General features: G+C 38.7%; 1 protein-coding gene across 2 annotated transcripts in view; it reads right to left on the bottom strand.

The window, feature by feature from the left end:
• Positions 1-18,001, bottom strand: part of plxna1b (plexin A1b) — a 141,746-nt gene that overhangs the window by 9,550 nt on the left and 114,195 nt on the right. For both annotated transcript variants that reach the window (XM_084425103.1, XM_084425102.1), the window contains exons 21-28: positions 17,083-17,225; positions 15,973-16,229; positions 12,522-12,588; positions 6,164-6,310; positions 5,215-5,374; positions 4,321-4,424; positions 2,136-2,232; positions 388-578 (exon numbers count right to left, since the gene is read on the bottom strand). In XM_084425103.1, coding sequence (XP_084281229.1) covers positions 388-578; positions 2,136-2,232; positions 4,321-4,424; positions 5,215-5,374; positions 6,164-6,310; positions 12,522-12,588; positions 15,973-16,229; positions 17,083-17,225 — 1,166 coding nt within the window. The remainder of the gene's footprint in view (positions 1-387; positions 579-2,135; positions 2,233-4,320; positions 4,425-5,214; positions 5,375-6,163; positions 6,311-12,521; positions 12,589-15,972; positions 16,230-17,082; positions 17,226-18,001) is intronic.

Consider the following 18,001-nt stretch of genomic DNA (forward strand, 5'->3'; position numbering starts at 1 on the left):
TAACAGACAAACGGCTAGTAGTAGTGACATCAGCGGCAATCCACCTGTCACTCAAGTGGCCACGCCCTTAATTATGCAGAACTTTAAGGCTTGATATAATTTAAACGGATGAGTTGTAAAAATATTCACCCCCTTCACAGTCGTCATGAAGGGCAAAATTAGCTATAAAGACCAAAACCACTTTTTGCACCAGGCTGTAAACATGTGTTTTTCTGCTGTAAAGTTGGGCATTTTAACATGGGGGTTTATGGGATTGACTCTCTTCTGCAGCCGGTCTCTAGTGGCCAGTCGATGAACTGCAGTTTAAGTCTCTTCTGTGTTGGTTTCAAGAGAGAGACCGGAAGGATGCCGCTTGGTAATGTGGACACGACTCATGTCTCTCCTCACCTTGGTGGCCAGCAGGCGCGTCAGGTAGATCTCGGACACCATCTTGCTGCCGCGGTCGCCCTCCCTCTGGTCCATGTGGTCGTGGTTCTTCACCAGGTGCCAGAGTTTGGTCCCGCTCTCCAGGTCAGGTGTGATCATGGGCGTCCGCGAGCGAAGGCTGTCGGGACTGCTGGCGGTTCTCAGCATGCTCTCTGTTCAGACACCGTGAGAAGAGACATGACACTCCTTACATTTAATTGTATGTGGACTTTACTGTACAACTGAAGAGAAACTAGACTGGAGAGAAATGATTAATTAAGAGTGAAATACAGAGGGAGGGACATCGTCCAAAACAATATTGTCTAGTGATAAATCAAAATTGGGCAGAGAATGAAAACTGTTTCTTTTCTCCCTCTTCCTCCCTCACTGCCAAACACAGATTCTGGATTTGATATCCATCATATTTCAGTCTGTCTGAAGCCGTGGACCGCTGGGTTTATCCCACTGAGGACCGGCGCATTAGGAGGAAACACAAACAACACAACACCGCTGCGCTGAGGAAAACCATCCCGAAGAGAAACTTCATAAAGAAAGGCTATTACAGAACAAAATAGGCCACTACTGTAATGCTTACTGCATCATTTATTCTGTATACTACCTATTTTTAGACATATGTGAAAAAATGTATTTAGTTTTTACTATTTTAATTCATTTCTGTGTACAAAACCCAGACATTAACATTTATGGTGATTACTTTGAGTATCCAGAAAAGCGCTGTATAAATGTAACTAAATACTTCTAGTTTGTTGCTCTAGCACAGGAATATTGCCTTGGCAACAACAGAAACTGAAATAAGTAAGGAATAATTGACGACGGGCCATTGAATAATTAGAAAATAATGCACACCTGAGGTGGTAATGTGTCCGTTAGACCTCGGGTGTGCATTATTTTTCAATAAATCAACGGCTCAGAGGTCATACTATGGTCACCACACCTCAAGATATTGTCCAGACATATTTAAAAGGTTTTTCCTTGAAAAAAAAAAAAGGAAAATATCTTGAATGTAACTCTACACCCTTGCCTCATTTAGTATAAGTGGTTCTATGAATATGCAAATGAGCCCCGCCTCCACTCACTCTCAGCAGCTCAGAGATCGCACATGCACATGGTTTGTGTTAAAGCATAAAAACACCACATAGACATAATCAAATATGGAAAAAAACATGGAAATAATTTGTCATTTTCATCCTATTGTTCACTTTATTTATTTGCTTCTTCAGTGTTGTTGTCGGTTTTGGTTCTTTTGCTGTTGTCGGCTGTAAGAACATTTAAAATAACTGAAATCATTTGGCGAAGTGATACGCAGCTGTAATGCGGTCCAAACCTGCCTGGAACTACTTTAGCCGTGCGTCTCCCTGAAAATAACTGCACACCTTAGAACGTTCATCAACCAATCAGAATCAAGCATTCAACAGCCCCGTAGTATAAATAAGTATTAAAATGACTCAAACTGAAATAAAAGATTAAAGCTAAATAGAAATGTATTTAATAAAAAACAAAAAAACGAATAAAAAGCACTTAAAAATTACTAAAACTAAACCAAAAATATAAAGACAAAAGCTTTATTTACACTGGCAATGGAATGTGAGCAGAATTTGATGCAGTGAGCTCTGATTTTACACTGCATTAGAGAGAGAGAGAGAGAGAGAGAGAGAGAGAGAGAGAGAGAGAGAGAGAGAGAGAGAGAGAGAGAGAGAGAGAGAGCTCACCGTATCTGCTGAGGGATTTGGTGAACGTCGAGGAGTTGGAGATGTTGTAGGCGGAGTTTTGCTTAGGGACCAATGCGATCGCTGACCCATCTGTTACCTAGACAACAGAGAGAGAGACAGATTGACACTGATTATTACTGACACAGATACATCAGACATTCAGCACTGGCACCAATATCTCATCAAGATACTGAAAACTCTATGTTGTAAAACTGTCATTTTGTTATACTTAAAAACACTTTTTTAAAACATGTAAACATAAAAAAAAAAAAATAAATTCAATATAAACTTGTAAAGATTCTTGTGACTTATGATTTGAGCCATCATACCAAAAAAGCAGCTATAAATTCTAAATATTAAAGCACGAATATGTACAAATCTATTTTGTAAAATTGCAATTTTGTAAACATGAAAATGTGAAATTCTTCGATGTTAAATTTGTTCATTTGTAACAATAAATATGTAAAATTCTAGATTCTAAATTCTAGAGCTTTTTTTGCGAGCACAGAATTATAACATCGCTCATTATATCAGTTGTAAGCCATACATTTAAAATAAATTCTACATCGTAAAACTGACATGTTCTAAACTGCACAGCTATATCTTTTCTAACTGATCCGACTTTTGATTTTGGTTAAACGGATGATTAACGCTACGAAAAATCCCATAGACTTTAATTTAGCGAGTCAAAACTTTTATACAATAACTCTAATAGAGTATTTCAGATTTTCCACTAAGTATCTATCGCTAGCAGAGGCTGACAATGAGACATGCTATTTCATGCTAGAAACATGTTCTCTATCTATCTATCTATCCGTCCGTCCGTCCATCCATCCATCCATCCATCCATCTATCTATCCATCATCTATCCATCATCTATCTGTCCGTCCATTCATCCATCTGGCTGTCTATCTATCCATCCGTCCATCCATCCATCCATCCATCCATCCATCCATCTATCCGTCCGTCCATCCATCCATCCATCATCCATCCATCTATCTATCTATCTATCTATCCGTCCATCCATCCATCCATCCATCCATCCATCTATCTATCTATCTATCTATCTATCTATCTATCTATCTATCTATCTATCTATCTATCTATCTATCTATCTATCTATCTATCTATCCGTCCATCCATCCATCTATCTGTCCGTCCGTCCGTCCGTCCATCCGTCCATCCATCCATCCATCATCCATCCATCTATCTATCCGTCCATCCATCTATCTATCTATCTATCTATCTATCCATCATCCATCCATCTATCTATCCGTCCATCCATCCATCCATCCATCCATCATCCATCCATCTATACGTCCATCCATCCATCTATCTATCTATCTATCCATCATCCATCCATTTATATATCCGTCCATCCATCCATCTATCTATCCGTCCGTCCGTCCGTCCATCCATCCATCCATCCATCCATCCATCCATCCATCCATCATCCATCCATCCATCTATCCGTCCATCCATCTATCTATCTATCTATCTATCTATCTATCTATCTATCTATCTATCTATCTATCTATCTATCCATCATCCATCCATCCATCTATCTATCCGTCCATCCATCCATCTATCCGTCCGTCCATCCATCCATCCATCCATCCATCTATCTATCTATCCATCATCCATCCATCCATCTATCTATCTATCCGTCCATCCATCCATCCGTCCGTCCATCCATCCATCCATCCATCCATCCATCCATCCACTGATAGACTGTATTGCCTTCAAAACCTATAAACTTCAAGCTTTTAATACTTCTTCAAACTTTCTAGTCAGGAAACATCAAAGTTTGTATGAACTAACTTTATCTAGTTTTATTTTAACTTGTCATCATAAAAATGTAAAATTCTTTCGATGATCAATTTGTGCATTTATAAAGATAAACATCTAAAATCTCTTTTTGTGAACGCATATTTATGTCAGTCATCAGCCATAACAAGAATAATGATCAGTTATCAATATCTATATCAGTGCATCTCCACTGATCAGCGCTGCTTTTGTGCTTATGTTTTGTGAAGTGTTGCTATGGTTACTTGATCGTGCGCTATGTGTTAAAATGCTTCAATTGTTACCAAGTAACCTGCTGAGGGGTTGCCATGGTTACTGGGCAGCGGGGTGTAGAGGTGTTGCCATAGTAACCGGGCAGAAGATGTGCAGCTGCGGTTACCTGATAGTGTGCCAGTGTGTTGAGACGCTTCCAGTCGTTGTCGATCTTAGTGGTGACGTCCTCGTCCTGGAGAATGATGCGAGCCATGCGACCCTGCCGCCACTCTGATCACAGAAACACACATCAGCAAATGTCATCTAGCTAATCTACACATTCAGCTTGTTACTCATGATCATTTGCTGGCGGGTTTAAAGTCAAGGTGGTTGAGCAACTTGTTCAAGCATTGTAACCAGAGGTGTGTTTCCCGTACAACGCCGTAACTCGCTGCTTCACTACCAGAGTACAATGCAGCGTTGAAGAAATCAACTAGCTCGTCACGACTGTTTCCCGAAACCATATTGTCACAAATTGGTCGTTCAACCACGTTGGTTAGTGTCATCATGCAGGTGTTGGAGTAATAACTACTGTTAATGAAACAGTTTGAGATCGAATTAATGCAAGATGTTTTGCTATAAATGATTGACATGATATCTGAGGACTAATTCTAATATTTTGCTTTATTTCCAGATTCAATCATAGGCTCGTTCTTACACACTAGAGCTCGTTCACACTCTTCAGAAACAGTGCATCAAATCTCTTGACAAACTAAAAGACGTAAATGACATTTGTATGTATTCTTAATAACAAATATAGATTGCACTGAATGTCAGCTTGATAATTCTGCTCAAGATCAGGATTTATTGAGTCCACGTCATGCAAACTATAAAGTCGAGATCTGTCGCTCCAAACACACTCTGCGATGCTGTTTGTGAATGTTCGTTGGAACGATGGTTTCGGGAAACACAGACTCGTTGAATTATGATGATAACGACGGAACTTGCGACCATAGTTGGCTAACGATGTTTTCGGGAAACACACTCTTGATCGATTTTCCAGCACTCATTATTGCCGTACCGAGGTCCATGTCTCCGACTTTCGGCCGCTGCGAGTACGGAGTGCCTTTAAACACGGCGTCCAGCAGTTTCTCTTTGACCTGTGTGATGGTGTCGCAGTTCAGGCATTTAACGGTGACCTCCACGGCGTTCTCGTTCTCTGGGTTAATGCAGTGCAGCGTCTGCAGACACAACAGAGGATTAAACATCACACAAACACTATACTGAAACAAAGTACAGCTGAATAGAACTATAGTGCTTAAAGTGCCCCATTTATGCTATTTTAAAGGCTCCTAATGTTGTTTTGGCGTCTCCTACAACAGGTTTACACTCAAAGGTCCAAAAACACTTTAATTTCCTCATAATCTCCACTGCAGCATCAGCTCTTTTCTCTCAGTGTCTGAAACGCTTCGATCAAGGATTCAGTCTCTCTAAACTCCGCCTCTCTGAGCGCTGCTCTGCTCTGATTGGTCAGATGGCCCAGTCTGCTGTGGTTGGTCAGAAACCAAATGCTCATTATCATATCTGAATCTCAGCTCTTGATCACAGTGATATGAACAATAACGATGGCGTGAGAAAATAGCATCTTCTCTCATGAACAACACGAACCAAACTCTTCCAGTCTCAGATAAACTACAGTGTTTGAGGGCAGAGCAAAGAGACACTGATCAGCCAATCAAGACCAGAGACTGGAATTATGCAAATTAGTTGCGAACCTACAGGATCATCAGGAAGTGAGACTGAATTACTGACGACTCGTTTCAGTTCAGAATCGACACAAACTCCATTGATCTGCACTTTGATCTTTGAAACTTTGCAGAGCTTTTACATTCACAAACACATTTATGACACACTACATGACAGATCATATCCAAAAAAGGATAACGGGGCACTTTAAATCTTATAACAAACAATACAGACAATTATGGCACGAAGTAGTTTGAGTTTCTGCAGCATTCAGAGCCACTGACCAGCGTTTTGTAGTCGATCTGCTGTCGGATGAGTTTGTCCTCACTGAGGGAGTATCTGGCCTCTCCGGTGATGGCGTCGATAGGACCCTTTTCCATCTGCTGCTTTATAGCACAATACAGCATGAAGAGAGGCTCGCCTGCACACTCCTGAACACGGATAACAGAGTGAGATTAGACCTCAGAATAACACACACTCAGAGGAAAGCACTTGTATATTCAAGGGTCAGATAAAAGACATTTTCTTGTACATAAATATAAACAGTCCTAAAACAGACTCAAATAACTCATGCACAGCATGTCTGACTCTAGGAGGAGCTACAACCAGACAATTCCTGCTTCTGCTTATAAATCAGGACCGTATGAGGTCAATTAATCCTTCAGTTTCTCCATTTCATCCTGGCAAAAGCACCATGCCTGTTTGAGAAATATTAATAGCGAACGGCCCACAACATCAGATTCCTTCATTTTGTGAGAATTGAATAAGTGTTCATGCATATTTAAAATGGTATGTGCCTGAAAAGCTTTCCTTTTTCCCAATGCACTTTCCACGGCTATGGACTAAAAAACATCCCGGTTTATATTGGAAAAAGTCTTGAAAAACGTGAACGCCAGGACAATCTGAGGACGCGTCCCAAAATGACATCAATTTCTGGTCCCGTGGGCCGTTATAACTAAAGTGTCTCCATAACGGTGTGATCGAGGAAGTTTTCCAGCATTGGATAACAGCGTCTGCACCATCTATTCTTCCAATTTCACCAATAATGGTCATTTTCTCCACTTTGCCCAATGATTGACACTTGTGGATATATTTGTCCTCGTCCCTGTTGCTCTCAATCTGCCCATTTCACAGCACTCCTCCGCTCTCATGTCACCACCAGTCATATACGTTTTATATATTTTATTTTTGACGTGTCGCACATCTTCTCCAGCCACTTTCTCTCACTAATAATAAAAAATCCCACATTTTATTCATTTCATTATATAGTTGAGTAACTTCTGAATCAATGATGTCTCTGGCATATTTATAGTTGGCCTTCATATTTGGTTTCTGATCACATACATATGCAGGTGTAACAATACTGACATTATGTACTATTATTTCACTATTACTATTTCACTGATCTAAAATAACCCATAGAAAGCAAATATGCAAAGTATTATTCAGTAGGGGTGTAACGGTACATGTGTTCGTCCTGAACCGTACAGTACGGATGTCACAGTTCGATGCGTACAGTCTCAGGACGAACACACGTTCACACACGTTCAGACTGTCAGTCCAAATCAGATTTTTGTGCATATCCAATTGAAATCCGATCAGAGTTGGCTAATTTAAACGAAATGCCATTTTGACAAATTCGTTTCAAGCAACATCCATATGTGGTTTGAATTCCTATTCTGGAAATCTGTTTCAGTCTGTCCGCTCTGATCGGATTTCATGTGGTTTATGTGACTTTCTCACGCCACGTAAAATGTAAGCGTCAGACGTTGTTATAGGAAACTCGCTGCCGAAACAATGTTGAGTTGTTGCAAAGTGCAGAACGAGCAGAAAACGACAATTAACGGAGATGCATTTTGAAACCGGCGGAGACGACAGTGTGGAATAAAGCGCCTCATACCAGCCTCCGGTTCTGCCTTCAGAAGACGCAGTAGACCAGCGCGGCGGATACACATTTACATGTGGTAACATTTAAATAAGACAACATCTCTATTGCAAACCTCTCCATGTTGCGGATGTTGTTGTTTTTGCCGAATTCCTACCAACGTCATTGCCATAGAAACCAATGCAGATATTGCGGAAAACGAAAGAGCAGTATGGACAAATCGGATCGGAAAAGTTGCGATACACAGTGTGGACATCAATCATTTTAGATCAGATTCCAATCGGATACACAAATAATCGGATTTGGACTGACAGTGTGAACGTAGCCATAGTCATAGGCGATCCAAATCCGTGGTAATGCAACACTGTTTGCTAACAGTAAATGCGCAGAAGAAGAAGAGGCGGTCGATCAATATGTTTACATCCCTCGACCTGTGTTTCAAATGCGGAAAGATATCAATAAAACAGCTTAAGAATAATATCTCACGTAGCATTACATTCAGGCATTTGGTGTGGACAGCAGGATCACTATAGAAATAACCTCTAGAGAGAAGCATTTCATATATGCACCTTATTAGCCTTTTCATTATATTTACTCAACCTGTTAGTATTGTCTTGATTATTTAATGTGTTTAAATAAATTTGTCATGAAAACAAGTTATGACACAGCCACTGTGTGAATGATTATATTTTAAAAATGAATTGGAGTAGAAAATTAGCTTTATAATTAGATTTAGAAGTTGCCTTATGTGCAATTTAAAGTACTTTCTTTGAGTGTTTATTATATCAAAAAATAAATAGAAACTGAATTTAATCATTTGGGCTCTGTTATTTTATAGTAATGTGTAATTAAGAGCTCCCTATAGAGGTTACAGCATTAGCCAAGATAGATTTTTTTAATTATAATAGAATTTATTAAACACATACACACATATGTTAAAAAAAAAACACAGTTTAAAAGAAGCAATTTTGTGTTTATTCCTCTCCTCCTGCAGTACCGAACCGTCATGTTTGTGTACAGTTGATGATCAATGATCACTTGAGTAAAAACGCAATCAAACGGCTTGTTTCAAACTCTAATATCTGGAAGAGATAAAGTGCAACTCCTACAAAAATAAATAAGATAAAACACAGAATCCTGCGACTCCCGGGAGCGTCAGCCGTGTAAAAGCGGCTGTTTAGGCGTGGAAATGAGCGTCAGGGCGCACGAACAGACCCGAGGCGAGCGCGCGAGCGACGGAGGGTTAATAGAAGGCTAATGACTGTGGAGGAGAGCGAGAGAAACACTTCAGAGCGTGATAGGTGTCAAACAGCCAATCACACGCCTCTCTCTCTCCGTTTCACTCACTCTCGTCCTCCTACACACTCTCTCTGGCTTTCATCATTCACAACTGCTGCTCTTCTCGTCTCCCGTCTCACTAATTTGATCATCATCTTCGTTCTATCAGTCTCCTGAGAGTTTGTCTCTGATGTCTGACGCAAATGTTTCCAAACGAGAACGCAGAAAACAAGAAGACAACATATTTCATATTTTACTGCCTTAAAGGTTATGTGTGATTTTTTTATGTTTAATAATTAAATAGCTTCTTGTGTTCCAGTTTAATATGCAGAGGGAAAACGCCTGTCAAAACACTGATTTGTTTGTTTGACAAAGCTGATTCAACCAATGATGAGAGTTTGAAGGCTGGACTATCGGTTTGACTGACCAATGGCAGAAGAGGGGCGTGTTCAGGATATTGGGAACTTATTTTCCTCATATTCTCCATTGTTGCGGCTCCTCTCTTCCCAGTCTGTCAGTAACGCTCTGTTTACTTCCTGTCTCTATGAAGCCCCTCCTTCTGAAAAGCACACTGTGCTCTGATTGGTCGACTGGATCAGTGTGTTGTGATTGGTCGAGCGCTTCGAGTGTGTTTGGGAAAGTCCCGCTCTTACCATAACCACCAGTTTAACACTCTACTAACTAACTCAACCAGGCCCCGCCCCTTTATTCTGCGTATTAATTATTATAATGAGGAATATTGAGACGTGTTCGTTCCCGGCAGAAACTCAAGACTACAATGGAGGCGTTTCAGGGAGTTCAGAAACACTGACACTGATATAGAGAAGAACTCTCACTGGATGGACTTTATGCTTGGCAACATTACGCACTAAAGAAAGACAAACATGGAAAAAGGCAGAATAGGTCCTCTTTAAATGAACGCCACTTCACGAAGTCTTAAAAAGCTCATGGATAATTACCCAAAGTAATTAAACTGTATAAGACAACTTTAATCAGCAGAGCTCACGCTCTCAGGTGAAAACACTGAACGACACACAGTGGCTCGGCTGGATGTTTGTTGTCTCTTGTGTCCCTCACTGGGACCCGTAGCGTGAAGGTTCAGCCCATCCATATGCCGGCCCTGCCACACTGGGCTCATTAGCACAGGGGATAATTAAACACACAGCTGTTAATGAGCAGCAGGAGACGACATACACACACTGACTCTCACTCCTGTGTGTGTTTATGGAAGTGCTTTATATTAATGCAGGTTTTTAAAGATTGTAATAAGGAACTTCCCCAGGGGGAATGATAAACTACATCTGTCGGTCTCGTCTCTGAATCTCAAGATTCAGCAACAAACAAACCCGACGAGGAGGAATAATAACTCAACAGCCAGAGCAACATGATGTTGGGCTGCATGTGTCTGGACTTCAAAAATGAAATCAAAAATCCTTGTATTTATTCATTCGCTCTCAGGACACTGTTGAAAGACTGAATCCTCCTGAAGTGTTTGCTGGTTTCAGGTGTGGTTTTAGTCAGTCTTTTAATCACCGTCTGTTGATGAAAAATTCCTTTACTTTGGTCACTATTTTGTCATGCAAAAAAAATAAAAATAATAATAAAATACACTACCGCTCAAATGTTTGTGGTATGTAAGATGTTTTTAATGTTCCTGAAAGAGTCTCTTCTGCTCAAATTATCGAAATATCACAAATGTATATATCGCGATATGCATATCGCAACGGCTCGCACTAACTGGAGTCATGAACAAAAGACAGAGAAAATCACTCGCTGCTCTCGGCTGAATAACTTTATAAGCTTTAATAAGAATCAATATATATTTAATTCATACAGTGAAAACTAAACTGTCGTTTATTTTTACATTTGATTATTCAGTTTGTGTTGTTAAATAACCCTAATGTAGGATAACCTGAACCCCTGACCCCCGAGGTTTACACTGATGTTAAAATAACACTTCTTACGCTACAGTAAAACACTGATGTTCACTGTCAGAAGTTTAGAGATGTTTTCTTGTCACAAAAAGATTGTGAAACACACATATACAGGACTGTGCAAAAGTCTTAGGCATGTTAATACCAAAACATGGTAAAAAAAAAATGGTTTTAAGTCAGTTATTTCTATCTTTTGCTGTAGTGTGTCAGTAGGAAATATCAGTTTACATTTCCAAACATTCTTTTTGCCATTAATTGTAATAATCCAGTGAGATTTGTGTATGCACAAGGAGTCTGACAGCAGCCGGTATGATCTGATCTCACCATCATCGAGTCCGTCTGTGATTACATGAAGAAACAGAAGAAACTGAGACAGACTAAATCCAGAAGAACTGCGGGAACGTCTCCGAGACGCTTGAAGAAACCTTCCTGCAAAGCTACAGCACTGTGAAGAGCTCTGGCACTCGTGTTAAAATGCTGTAAAGTGAGAATGCTTTCAAAAATAAAATCACAAATTGAATTTATTTTTGATTTAACTTCTATTAACTAATTCAAATCAATATATGGTGTAACGACCCTTTGCGTTTAAAGCGGCTTTAGTCCAGGGACACTTGCACATAGTTTTTCAGGAGCTTTGCAGGAAGGTTTCTTCAAGCGTCTCGGAGACGTTCCCGCAGTTCTTCTGGGATATTAACATGCCTAAGACTTTTGCACAGTACTGTAGGTTATATAATTTTAAATATATTTTAAAGATAATTTAAGTTTATTTTACACACTTTAAGCATTATCGTATCGCATATCGTATATCGCATTATTTAATGAGTTATCGCATATCGCATTTTTCTTCAATATCGTGCAGCCCTATTTTTTACATTCAAATATTATTACAATTTAAAACACGTTTTTTTCTATGTGAATCAGAATTTTCAGTCTTTAGTGTCACATGATCCTTCAGAAATCATTTTTAATATGATGATTTGCTGCTCAAGAAACATTTCTGATTATTATCAATGTAGAAACCATTTTTTTGTGGAAACTAAAATTTTGTTTTTTGAATAGAAAAATCTAAATAACAGCATTTATGTGAAATATAAATATTTGATAACACTATAAATGTCTTTACAGTCACTTTTGATCAATTTAATGCTTCCTTGATGAATAAAAGTATACATTTCTTACTGACGCCAAGCTTTTGAAAGGTAGTGTATCTTAAAAGTATCTAAATATATTTAATGAGTATAATGTGTATTTCATCTAGTGTTTGGTGCATTCAAAATTCTAGTAGTATGGAAATAGGGCAACTAAAAAATATCTAAAACAAAAAAGAACTATATAAATGTTTATTTCATGTACTTTATAAATAATTTAGTTGACAAGATGGCTGGTGTAGTTGGTCTCCCAGCCTGACAAGCGTCCGATGTAAACCTCTCTAAAACCTGTAAACCAGACTGACCAGCAAACACCCTTGAGCTCTCTCTTTACAGCGAATACCATCGCTCCAGATGCATGCAAATACACTCATTCATTCCAGTTCCTTCCACTTACCTTAAGAAACTTGTAGAGGAGGAACGTAAACCAGTTTGTTAGCATCTTCTCAGCCACAGATTCAGTCCTGAGGGGGGAACAGAGTAAAAAATAAATGTCAAGGATTTATTTACTTGGGTGTGCGCGTCCCTGAGGGAACCTTTAAGAGCAGAGAGATGCTTTGAAGGCTTCTTCATTTCACAATTTCCCAAGCCTCACAACAAGAGAAACAGCCATTCTGATAACCAACATCTTTGGAGGGGATGTTGTATTAAACTCCCATTTGACATCAAAGTGCGGCGGCCGAATTATTCCGGCAGCGATGGTGAACGCAGCTCGGGGAAAAACCTTCAAAGCACACACGCTAATAATTTAGCATTAACAACAAACCAAAGCGCTGCTCTCTTCCCCCGCAAAGCAAACCACGAAACTTCATTAAGAAAACACCAATTAAAAATATTCAGTATCTTCTGTCATTAAACAGAAACCTGGCGCACAATAACAACCCCCCGAAAAAAGTCCCTCAGAATGAGGCTAATTACACGGCTTGGTAATTAACGGACCTTATTAGCGCTAATCTGCTCTCGGCGTGCGAGAGGAGGTGTAGACGAGGAGCCTGCTGAAATATGTTTGTTTTAACCATCTCTGCTGAATTATTCACGCGATCTGATGCCAACAGATGCAGAGGAGAAACACAGACTGTGAGGGGTTATTAAAAAAACTGAGGATATTGTGCTGGAAACGTTCCTGAAGGGGTGAAAGATTGAGATTTGACAGCTCGCATTTATTTGATCTTTAGGTGATGCTTGTCATGGCAGAGAGAAGAAGCTGCAGCGAAACAAAATCACTCTGAAGACGAGAGACCAGAGCGACAGAATGATCATATCTGACAGATTCAGTGTCCGTAGTGAGATATTGGTGACACACATCAATATGGCTTATCAATCACAAAACATGTCAAGAACATGACCTGGTCATGACTATTCCAATAATAATTAATAATAATTATTATTATAATTAATAATAATAATAATAATAAATAAATAAATAAATGGGTTAACCTAGATAAACAAATAAACAAGTAATAATAATAATAATAATAATAAATGTTTTAGCTAACTAACTAACTAACTAAATAATAATAATAATAAATAATAATAATAATAATAAATGGGATAGGGGAAAAATAATAAATCAAATATTAATAATAAATTGTTAAGCGAAATAAATATATAATAATAATAATAATAAAAAATGGTAAAAAAAAGGTTAATCAAAATAATAATAATAATAATAATAATAATAATAAATGTTTTAGCTAACTTACTAACTAACTAATAATAATAATAATAATAAAAAATGGGATAGGGGAAAAAGAATAAATCAAATAATAATAATAAATTGTTAAGTGAAAAATAAATAATAATAAATGGGTTAAGCTAAATAAATAAACAATAATAATAATAATATAACAAATGGACAGGTGAAATAATAATAATAATAATAATAATAAAAATTGGGTTAAGCTAAATAAATAAACAAATAAACAAATAATATCATCATAAATGGTTACGTGAAATAAATGCAATTAATAATAATAATAAATATTTAGGTTAATGATAAAAACAAACAAAATATGTTTGTTATATATTTTTGTATTATTATATTAATTATATTTTGGTCCTAAAAATTGATATATTTATAATATTAAAAAAAAATTCTTCTAATTTTGTGGAAAGCAGAAAATGTCCCGTGACATGCCATCATTAGATTGATCCAGACGGAGTCTTTGAACCTTCATGGTAAATAAAGCCAGAGTGAAGGACGTGAGACGGCGAGCGCTTGAGGAACTGTAGATCAGACCATTCCAGAAATCACTGATTAGTTTTTGTGATATTGACATAAGACTGACATGCACCATGTTCTGGACGAAAGTCATAAACTCCTCGACTCTCGCGCTCGATCTCTCATCACATCTCAGCTGGTCTCGTCACGTCTTCATCTCGCTCCGCAGGGAACGTGTGTGTGTTCAGGTGTGTAATATCATCTGACAGAAACAGAGGGATGAAACACCGACGACCACGAAAGGGCAAAGCCTGGAAACGGGGGGATGGAGAGCGAATGAGTGATGGGAGAATAAAGTGACCTCTAGAAGTCAAACTCACGAAGTCCATTAACACCGTGTGCAGTAACAGGTGCGACATGGGAACTTGAACGTGAAGTGAGACGCCGTACCTTCGCAACAGGAGTGTGTCTTGCTCTCCAGGTTTTTACTAAACTATTTTTGGATTTTTATGATACTAATTTAAAAATGATGTGCTACATCGTATGTGCTAGAAATTATTTGTAAGCAACTGTCGACAACATCAGTAAAAAAAAAAAAGTTAAAAAAAAGTTTTTATAATTATATTAATTATAATACAAAACGATCTCCACAAATTTTGGGCTCAGTAAGTACGAAAGAACATATGAAAGAACATGAATTAAAAACAATAATGATGTGCCCCGATAAAACATTTATAATAAACACTGCAATATTCCATACAAAACTAAAGCCGCGTTTCCACCGAAAATCCCACTGGATTTCATCCTCTGAACTTAAGCTTAATAAAGCCAGAAGCTCGTCGTCGGTCCATCGGTCGTATTTTTTAAACTCCATTGTTGATTCGAATAGCAAACAACTGTTCCTGCACGCACCGGTCCGCAACAGATGAAATGCTGCGTGGAGTCAACCAATCAAGATGCGGCCTGAACTCGACCAATCAGCGTGTTCACTGCACAAGTCCCACCCCTGAAAGTTCCTGAACTTTGAAAAAGTACCACCTCGTGAGCAGTGACTTTCTGAGGGGGAAATATTTACCTGGAACTTCTTGTGGCTCAGTCACACACCTGAATGAAAGGCTCATTACGTATGCAGCCTCATTATGCGGGCCCCATTGACTCTGCAGGTGTGAATCACGCCCACCCGCATATGGCCTTTCCAAACAAAAAGTGTTTTACAAGATTTAAATCAATGTATTGTGTTATGTGAATGATTAGGCAGGATGATTTTCACATAATTCTGAAGAAAAAACAGTAGGCAATGACATCCATTAGTCAAAAGTCTTATTTACATATATTTAGAATGTGTTTTATGGCCTTATTTCAGAAACTTTAGTTTTTTGTTTTTTAAAAAACCATGCATAAACATTATTCTCTCAAAAATACAAACATGTACATGCAAGTTGTTCACATATTATGGTAGTCCTGTTTGTGCTAAATAGAGTGAATTTACACCTTTGCCATTAATATGTTTATAAGCAACTGAAAAAAGCACAAATGTCAGGGCATGTCAGAACATCTCAAGGACCCCAAAAACCTCTCAGACCCCAGAGGGTTAAAACCCTTCATTTTAGTCCCTAGTTCCTGGGGAGAGTTCCTGCGGTGGAAACGCGGCTGTACAGTAACTTGAAGGTGCAGTGAGATGGCGTACCTTCTCAGCAGGAGCTTGGGGTGGTTCTTGCTCTCCAGGTTCTTGTCGATGAGGTCGGACAGCAGTTGTTTCAGCACACCGGTGGCGTACTCCATCTCTCCCTGCAGGGCGCTCATGATGAGAGACGCCACGTTCCCTCGGTCCCGCATGGAGAACGAGCGCTGAGCCTCTAACGTGCGGATGAACGTCAGCAGAAAGTGCTTCTTATTCAAGAGCTGCCCGAACAGAGTCAAAGACTTCTCCACGTTCGCCGGCACCTGAGAGAGACGAGACGAGACACACCGCGATCAGATCAGAACATCGAGTCTAGTCACATTTATTTATACAGCAATTTATATCATGCAGATCATCTAAAAGCAGCTTCAGTGATAAACAGGAAAAAAACAGCTCGATGTTGCAAAATACATCAATTATGAAACCGAATCATTTCAGCTGTAAAGCAGCTCTACAGAAGACAATAGTGTTATTGTTCAGATCAATTCAGTATCGATTCAATTCAGTTAAAAATGTATAAATAATAATCATCATCATCATTATAATGATAATATTAAATAATAAAAAATGTTAGAATAAATAAAATAATTAATAATAGGGTTAAAGTAAATAAATATTATAAATAATAAATCGGTTAGGATAAATAAAATAATAAAATGAATAATAATTCATGGGTTAAGGTAAATAAATAAACAAATATTAACAATAATAAAAATGAAAGAGTTATGATAAATAAAATAAATAGTAACAATAATAATAAAAGGGTCAGGATAAACAAAAATAAAATAATAAAAACATAATAAATAAATAAATAAATAGGGTAAATAAAATGAATAATAAACCAACAAAAGCAATAATATAAAAATTGCAAATAAAAAGTTTATCAATTATAAAACAGACTAATATTCAGCTGTAAAGCAGTTCTACAGAAGACAATAGTGTCATTATCAAATCATTAATGTTACTGAATGTGTCTTTTAAACCCCAACTAAGCGATCCAGAGGAGAGAAACCCAAACTCCACCCGGTGACAGTAGTGGAGAATAAACCAGGTTTAGTCCGGGGTTAGTTCTGCTCTGGTCTAACATTAGCCTGGGTTAAACCTGTCCGCATGTACCTCCATCTCCTTCAGCACCGGATGGTCCTCTATTCCTGGGAAAAGCACTCTCATGGCATACGTGCGGTAATCCAGGAACGGTATTCCCGCTCCATCCAGATCCTGAGTCAGCTCATGGATATCGGTCTGCAGCTCCGCAAACGCTGGAAACAGAGTCAGAGAAACCGTGAATCTCGTGTCATGCAAAGTTGAAGAAAACGGGTTTCTTGAATTCTGATCAGATATTCAGTCGGTCTAGTCGTTTATTAGATGCTTATTAACATGCGGAAACATGCAACATGCTCTCCTTCCCAAGCTTCCGATCCAGTCTGCCACTCGCCTAATCAATCTGGACGGTGTGGTTATTTATTGCCTTTTTATTCATCCTGGAGGACGCCTCATCACTTATCAGAGACCTGTCACTCTCGCCTCCTGCTATCCATCTCTTTTATCCTCTCTTCCCTGTCCTCATCCCTCTCTCCGTGTCTGGAGACAGACAAGGTCGTCACCTCGGGCCCGACAGAGACAGATAATGGGCGACTCGTCTCACGCCCTTGTGACCACGGAGGGAATGAGACGGGCGTTCAGTGCGCGCGTGTGTGTATGATAAATGATGTGTGTGTCGTGAGGTCATCGCTAACAGGAGACCAGAGAAAACAAAGCCAATCAGAGAGAGGCGGCGAAGAGCAAACAGAAGAGAAGGATAGAACTGAACTCAATTGAAAAGGATTGAAGGAGAGTGATGAGATGGAGAGAACAAACAAATAATGAAAGAGAACAAGAGGACGGATAAAGAGCCAATAAAAGAAAGAACAAAGAGCCAAAGGAAATATTAAAGAAAGAGCGAAAGGAAATGCAGAAGAAAAAAACAAAGAAAGGTGTGAAAGAACGAAAGTAACAGCAAAAGAAGAAAAGCAAAAGTAGTGAAAGAGTGAAAGAA

The sequence above is a fragment of the Rutilus rutilus genome (genome assembly GCF_951802725.1).
Source record: "Rutilus rutilus genome assembly, chromosome: 12".
NCBI lineage: Eukaryota > Metazoa > Chordata > Actinopteri > Cypriniformes > Leuciscidae > Rutilus > Rutilus rutilus.